Source organism: Orycteropus afer, unplaced genomic scaffold (assembly GCF_000298275.1).
Source record: "Orycteropus afer afer isolate SDZICR_OR568_19922 unplaced genomic scaffold, OryAfe1.0 scaffold00147, whole genome shotgun sequence".
In the NCBI taxonomy this organism is placed as follows: domain Eukaryota; kingdom Metazoa; phylum Chordata; class Mammalia; order Tubulidentata; family Orycteropodidae; genus Orycteropus; species Orycteropus afer.
This window is the reverse complement of record NW_006921734.1, coordinates 6,032,247-6,040,551: the sequence shown is the minus strand read 5'-3', so window position 1 is coordinate 6,040,551 and position 8,305 is coordinate 6,032,247. Positions and strand designations below refer to the sequence as shown.

Genomic DNA, 8,305 nt, shown 5'->3' with positions numbered 1-8,305 from the left:
TTCTCATCCTCAATGCTGCCATATTGGTCACTCACATTTGGTACATTGCCCTTCTCTTCACCCAAATCAATATTTATCTCTATCTTGGTTTATGATGTGTCTTGGTGAATTTCTATTGACTTTTACCCTGTGTGGGGCTCATTGGGCTTCTTGGATGGAAACCTTATCATCTTTCAGATAATTGAGAATTTTTCTGCCAATCACTTCAAAAATTCTTTCAGTATTTTTTTTTCTCCTTTTCTTCTAGAATTCCTGTTTTAAAATTAATCCTCTGTGTGTTTAAAGTATTTTATAATTTTTAAAAGGAAGATTTAGAAGAAAAAACATGATATGAATATAGACTGAGAGTTTATCATGAAATTGGCAGGTCCAAATTAAAATCAGAAGTATTCAAAAATGCAGGATGATACATAGATTTGATTCTGTTTTTAGTGAAGAAAGTGACTGTTGTTACCATTGCTAACTCCTTTTTGAGATGAGAAGGTAAAAGTTAAATTAAATCTTATATCTACGAATAGCCCTTTCAAAATAGATTGGGATTATAGTAGTTAGTCGTTTGGAATATACTTATACAATTGTGATTACCCTGATTATAGTGATGGTTACACAACTCTATGGATATACTAAAAACCATAGGATTCTACACTTTAAATGAGCAAATTTATGATATGTGAATTAATCTAAGGAAAGCTGCTACCAAAAAATGTGTGTTTTGAGAAAATTGTTTACACTTGATGCAAGCAGCTTCAGTAATTATTAATTGGGGAAACATGGACTGGTTGCTTAAAATTAAAGGCAAATTATTTTATCAGTTTGACATCTTTAATAGTAACAAACCAAGCTGTGTTATTGCCACTTTCTTGATCCCTGACTATACAATATAGAGATCACATCTTGTTTATCCTCATTTCAAAATCATATTACATTTTACTGTGTATTAATCAGTAGTTTCAAATCAGCAGGCATTAATGAAATCCATATTAGCTCATTAATACCACTAACTAGAACATCAATAGTTTAATCTGTGATGTTAGCCAGCAATAAAATATTTGCTCTGTTTTTCTTTCTGTTTAATAATTTTTTAATCCATGATAGTCAATCACTATGAATGCACAAATTTAACCAGTAAAGAAATACAGTACATAGGTAACGTACTCTCTTAGAAAACAATGTTGTTAACTCAGAAAACAGACTAGTATTTATTTTACTTAAGTAAATATATTTTACTCTGATAAATATGCTTACTTCTGTCTTTTCTGGTATTATAGAAACAATAGTGTATTACTTTTTGACATTCTTTATAGTTTCATTTTATCTTCAGGAACAAGAATGTCTTTAAATTCCATCAGTGCCTAAAATTATACATATGATTTTGAAAAAAATTATAATTCTTTTTCAAATAAAATAAAGATCAGTTGTTAAAGTCATTTTTTTAAGTGTCTGAAGTTCAGTATTGAAAATACAGACGTGTTTAGTTGTTAATAGAACAAGTTTTTATAATATTTTATTTATTCAACAGATATTTATTGAGACCTAGAAACTCAAGGCTTATCTTTAAACATAATTTAAACTATGAAAAAATGGTTGATTTGCAATCTTTTATTTAGTAAATAAAGGTAAAATAATAAACTACCTTGTTATATATGTTACTTTGAGAACTAAGATGCCCCTGACCCGAGCCAATTGCCTCATATACATGTGAGAGCTGGACAATGAATAAGGAAGATGAAAGAATTGACAAATTTGAATTTTGGTGTTGGTGAAGAATATTGACTATACCATGGACTGCCAGAAGACCAACCAAATCTGTCTTGGAAGAAGTACACTCAGAATGCTTAGAAGAGAGAAGGCCAGACTTTGTCTTTTGCACTTTGTTGTTGTTGTTATGTGCCCTCGAGTCAGACCCGACTCATAGTTTCCCCTCCTTGAGTTTCTGAGGCAGTGTCACTATGGAAGTAGATTGTCCAACCTTCCCTCCAAGGAGTAGCTGGTGGTTTTGAACTGCCAGCCTTCTGGTTAGCAGACAAGTGCCTTAGGCACTATGCTACACGAGCTCCTCTCTTGCAGTTTAGTCATGTGATTTTGGACCAGTCCCTAGAGAAGGATATCATGCTTGGTAAAGTGGAGGGTCAGCAAAAAAGAGGAAGACCTCAATGAGATGGGTTGACATAGTGGCTACAACAGTGGGCCCAAGCATAACAACAGTTGAGAAAATGGTGCAGGACCAGGCAAGAAGGAATTCTGTTGTACGTAGCGTGACATCTGACTCGATGGCATCTAAACCATTCCCTGACTTTAACTGAAAACCAGTGTAACTCTTTCAACTTAAAATGTTCCTTTGACTCTAAAATGTGTATTTCTTTCATGTAGTATGTTAAAACTTGAAGGTATTTTATAATATTTATGAGATTATTTCCAATTTTGTATATAGAAATGTCTCTGACAGCAAAATGTTGAAAGAGCTATGGATGCAAAATACTGATTCTACATTTGTTGACTTTAGATAAAGTCAGGGTACAATAACACTGCAGAAACTAAATGAAAAAAAAAAAAACTTTTGAAGAACAGATACAAAGTTAATATCACAGAAAAAACTCTTTATTTTTGTTTTCAGAGTAACTTAGAGAAGATGATTCTCTTTCTCTTTTTCTATTCTTAATTCCAGTTCTGCATGACATTCCGAGTTTTGCAGTCGATGTTCTGAATTTTGACCTTATTTTTTAAAAAAATTGATGTCAGAATCCCAATAGAAAAAAGAGACTTATTTTCTAATTATGCTATAATTTTTCCCTCTCTGAGGAAAAGAATAACATTTTGCCTTTTGCCATTATATTTCTATATTTCTATTAATCTATTGCCAAGGTACCTGCAGTTAGGTAACTGATGAGATTTGTAAGTATTTCTTTAAAAATAATTTGCTAAAAATGAAAATTCAGTCTAAAGACATTCACAGTGAACATGGGTCTAGGTCTTGCCTTCTTGTTCACAAATAAAATACCCTAATCTTTGTTTTCATATTATTTGGAATACATAGTCACAATGAAAAGTGTTGCCTTTGTCCTTAAGACATTTTATAGTAACTCCTGACATTTTGGACGTTAATACATATTTTATTGATTTGTATGTTTCCATGGCAGATCAGTGGCTTATTGATGGAAGGCTGCAGTTTTGATGGAAATCGACTTTGTGAAAATCAGCATGACTCTCCTAGTGTGTCATCAGTTCTCCCTTGCTTTATGGGGTGGATTCCACAGGTAATACATTTTTAATAGGCATGAGTTTTAATTTCATCAGTTCACTCTTAAATTTTATCTGTTTAATAGAATTTTCATGACCTGTGTATCTTTGTTTACAATTTCTAATCTCACAAATGTTTGGACACATTTTATATTCATAGTCAAAATAGTTAGCTTTATACTTTTTAAGGTACAGAAGGTATTTTAAAACCACTCTTTATGGAAAGAATAATATTAAGTTTATTTTCAGATAATTTATAGTCTAGTAAGGAAAAAGAAAAGGCTTTGGTTGGTAATAATAAGAGTTACAATGTATTGAAGGAGCTCTGGTGGCATAGTGGTTAAGGCATTTGCCTGCCAACCAAAAGCTCAGTGGTTTAAACCCACCAGCCTCTCCATGGAAGAAAGATGGGACAGTCTGCTTCTGTAAAAATTTGCAGCCTTGGAAACCTAATGGAGGTCACTATGAGTCGGGGCCGACTCGACGGCAAACAACAACAACAACAACAACATGGGTTGGAATCAACTCTACGGCAGTGAGTGTGACTGTGTATTGAGTTCTTAGTTTCAGCAATGTGCTAGATGCTTTCTTTACTTTACCTCATTTACTCCTCAGAGCAACCCTGCAAGGTGGGGATTATTAGTCCCATTTTGAAATGAGGAAATGTGTGCCCATACCAGTGAGATGATTCTCCACAATTAGGCACACAGAAAGTGACAGAATCACTGTGGCAGTACGGGTCTGCTTTTCTGTAACTCCATGCCGCTGTGTTGCTGTAGGCGGGCAGATGAAGGAAACAGTCTTGACAAAGACTTACTTAGTTAATTTTTCTCCTTCAACAATCTAAAGAACTTTCAGCAATAAAACTTGTATTTAAAATAGGACATAGTTGTAGATGGAACACATAAATTTTGTTAGCAGTGAAGCATAAAAATGCAAATGTAAATATATTGAACTTTGAACTTATACATAGTGTCCAACAAAACTCTTTCATATCTTGCTTATTAACAAGGAAAATAAGTTTCCTCATTGGGAAATATCAATGCACTGAATTTTCAGTTTTTGTAATTCTCTTTATGTAATAAGAAAAAAAGCTTTAGAAAATTTTTTTAAGAATTAATAAAGCTATAGCAGTTATTGGGACCTCTGGTGGCATAGTACCTAAAGCATCTGACTGCTAACCAGAAGGCTGGTGGTTCAAACCCACCAGTCACTCCTCAGAAGGAAGATTGAACAATCTACTTCCGTAGAGATACTGCCTTAGTAACCCAAGGAGGGGTTGTTATGAGTCAAATAGTCTCAACAGCAGTGAGTTTGGTTTCTTTTTTTTGGTGTAGCAGTTATTAGCCGCCAGTGCTCAGACAGCTAAATGCGTACATTTTAGTGAACTCCTCCTCTTTCCCTTTCATACCAGCTTAATTTTCTTTAATATTAGAGTGAAATATCAAATAGACAGGAGGAAGAAGTTAAAAGAATCCTTGCTTTATTTCAATATGGCTATTATTTCCTATAAGACATTTCTATCTAAAAGTAAATCATGGCTTACATATATTTGATCTTAAGTATATGCACCAAATTAAGTTATTCACAAAAGTTAAGGTTGGCATATATCAAGGTTGTAACTGTAAAATATAAAATCATGTATCATGAGAGAGATGAATTCAAATGAATCCAAATTGTGTAAAGTGCTAATTCTCTGGCAAACAAAATGGAAATCCTTATAATAACCATAATAAGGTGGGGGGGGGTTGTAAACAGAGCAAATACAAGCAAGTTCACTTAAGGAAAAAAAAAAAGCAATAAAATAGAGCATGGACAGTAACTGACTAGTCATAAATGTAGAAGAAAATGACCTAGAGTAGTAACCATGTAACTGACTATAAACTGAATGCAAATCAGGAGTGCAATGCTGTTATGGACAAAGCTAGGCTATTTCAGGGTTGTGTGAAAAGCTGTGTCATTACAAGACTAGGAATTGACCCCTTCAGAATATTTTACTTCAACTATTATCACTTCTGGAGCTCTGGTAGCATAGGACCTAAGACATTTGACTGCCTACAAGAAGGTTGGCAGTTCAAACCCACCAGCCACTCCATGGAATGAAGACTGGGCAATCTACTTCCGTAATGATTTACCACCTTGGAAACTCAAAGGGGGTCTCTGTGAGTCAGAATCAACTCAATGGCAGTGAGTTTGGTTTTTTTGGTATTATCATTTCTATGCAGTTTATTCACAACAGCTTGAAAAATCAACATCAGAACAGAAAGCTAAAAATAATTTAATTTGAAAAATAGCTCATGTAAGGAGAAGTAAAATGAATTGGAGCTACTTAGCTTACAGAAGAGATGGCTAAAGGTAGTATGATTTTTTTTTATGTAACTGATGACATTTGTAAGTATTTCTTTCTAAAATATTTGTTAAAAATTAGATTTCTCCCTAAGCTTTGCACTTTCTCTGACTTGTAATTGAAGTATTTATTGCTACTTTCCCACTTCCATCTTCCCTTCCTCCCTTTAGAAGTATACTCTTGTTTTTCATACAATCTTGTTGCTTTCAGACTCTCTCTCTAGTCCCCTAAATGGGAAAGAATGTGAGGCATATTGCTAAGTAGTTTGGAACAAAAAATTCCATTCCTAGCTCCCAGACATATGTGCTGCATGTTACTTAATGTCACTGATCCACTTTCTTCATCTGAAAATGGAGACAGTGTTCCATAGACCTATGTTGAGAATTAAATACATTCCTCTGTGTAAAGTACCTAGTGCAGTGTCTCACATATGATAAGTCTACTTTCTCCTGTTGCCAAATTTTAAGACATTTTTACCATGATATGTTAATAAAATAATTACCTCATGCAATGCTTTATAGTTTAGTAAGTGCTTTCAATCATCATAAAACTTTGGTTGCATTCTGGTATGGCAGATATTATGCTAAGCACTGGGGTTACAAAGATAAATTTCTCCCATCAAAGAATCTACTGTTCAGTGGGGAAACAAATAAGGAAAGAAAATATTATAGTCCAGAATTATAAGTACAATTATAGAGGTTTACATAAAGTGCTTTAACAGGTGAGGAAGGTCTTAACTTTACCATATGTATGGGCAGATGAAGGCAAGTCATATCACATCATAGAGACGCATCTTCTCTTGAACTATGACTTGAAATATAACAAAAGCTTAAGGGCAAATTGAAAAATGGGAGGGGAGAACACATCCCAGGTAGACCAGCATATGTAAGTGCATGGAGGGCATTAAAGAGCTTAGGCTATTCTGTAGTCTGCAAATATGGTATATATGCAGTGTATGGTTTGTATGGAAGCATGGTAGGAGGTGTGGTCAGAAAGGAAGGCCAAGACTTAGTATGACAAGATGTGTAGTCATGCCAAGGAGTTACATGATCTTGTAAGTATTTGGAAGCCATTAGGAATTTAGAACAGGAGTATGACCAGATCAGATTTATAGTTTTGGAAAATTAGGTGGAGGATAGATTGGCATAGGGTGAAATACAATTACGTTTACCTTTCGTCACAACCTTATAAATTTAGTAGGACAGATTTTTCTCTCTGTTTTGCTGATGAATACTGAGAGGTAAGTTATGTGACTTATTATGGGCCCCACAATTGTAGCACTAGTGTTTGACCAATAATAACCAGCATTTATTTGTACTGAATATGTGCCAGCCGCTATGTAAAGTGTTTAAATTATAAGACATGTAAGCCTTGCCCAAAAAAATAAAATAAATAGAAATGATCAACATTTACTCTCTGGCTCTTTATAGAACATCTGATTGGACTCAGCATTATTTTGGTCAAGAAAGCATTTATTTAGGGCCACAGTAGTATATGTTCTTAATGCGCCTACAGAACTTAGAGGGAAAAGTGAATATTAACATTTTAATGCATTTTTATTGGGGGTAAAGGAACCAGAAGAAAATTAAGAAAACTATCAACAGCAATGTACATAAGCCAATGAAAAGAATTAGTTTGGCACATTTGCTGCCATGGCTTCTTGAATGCAGAAAGTTCAGAATTCTTTAATAAGCTTTGATGAAATAATACAATGTAAACAGCAAGTTCAGAACTTTTGTGATTAAACACTCTTTGTCCAGAAGATTTTTTCACAAATTTGTTCACAATATTATCTGACATCCAATAACTCCAAATAGTTTCACTGCAGCAGGAACATGCCCACCAATCATTTTACAACATTGCTAAAAGGTAGATGGCACCCACATTTTTCAGAGCTGATCATTATAGTTTGCAGAAATTTGAAAAACTTCTTTGACATTGTTTTACTGTATGGTAATTCTTAAGGTATATGAGCAACAAATTCTAAAACATTTTTGTTGGTGGGAAGCTCTATCATTGCTTCTATTTTAAATGCATTGTACTTTGCCAGTGAACAAAATTGGAATTAGGAATTCTCAAAGAGAATTAAAAGTAAGTAAAATGCTGGTGAAAATATTTCCCCAGTTTACCATTATATGTGTGCACTAAAATAAAGTAACATACACTAACACTATTCATTTATTCATAATGCAGATTCTTAAATCATTCCAGTTCCAGCTCAGTACTGCTAGTTAATAGAGGTCCAAATTGGGTTTCTGCAAGAAGATTTTACCCAAAAAACCACTAGTGTTCTCCAAAGCATTTCCCAAAATGTGTTCTATGCAACATTATTCCATAATTGTTTTGTATGAAAAATTATTTGGTAAACAAATATATTTAATAAATACAAAATTCCCTTACCTTGGAAATTCATGATGTATTTGAGAATATTGCAAGCTCTGAAAAGTTGCAAAGGTTACCTGACAAATTTTTCACCTACTTACATCCAATTTAGTGTTCAATATATATATATGGCTTGAAAATTACTGCTTTAAGATCTAGATATATTGGAGGCGGGGCAAGATGGCGGACTAGGCAGAAGGATTGCACAGACCCTCTTCAACAAAGAAAAGGGAAACCAATAAATACAGACACAGAAGATAATCTTGGACCCCTGAGCCTTGAAGGAAAGGATGCAGATTTGGACTAAACCCCAACTAGCAGAAGAATTTGCGTGAAAAT

The 8,305-nt window shown here is 33.9% G+C and overlaps 1 protein-coding gene across 1 annotated transcript in view; it reads left to right on the top strand.

The window, feature by feature from the left end:
- The window catches only part of DYNC2H1 (dynein cytoplasmic 2 heavy chain 1), a 505,271-nt gene that overhangs the window by 485,495 nt on the left and 11,471 nt on the right, over positions 1–8,305 (top strand). The window contains exon 88 of the mRNA XM_007946035.1: positions 3,138–3,254. Coding sequence (XP_007944226.1) covers positions 3,138–3,254 — 117 coding nt within the window. The remainder of the gene's footprint in view (positions 1–3,137; positions 3,255–8,305) is intronic.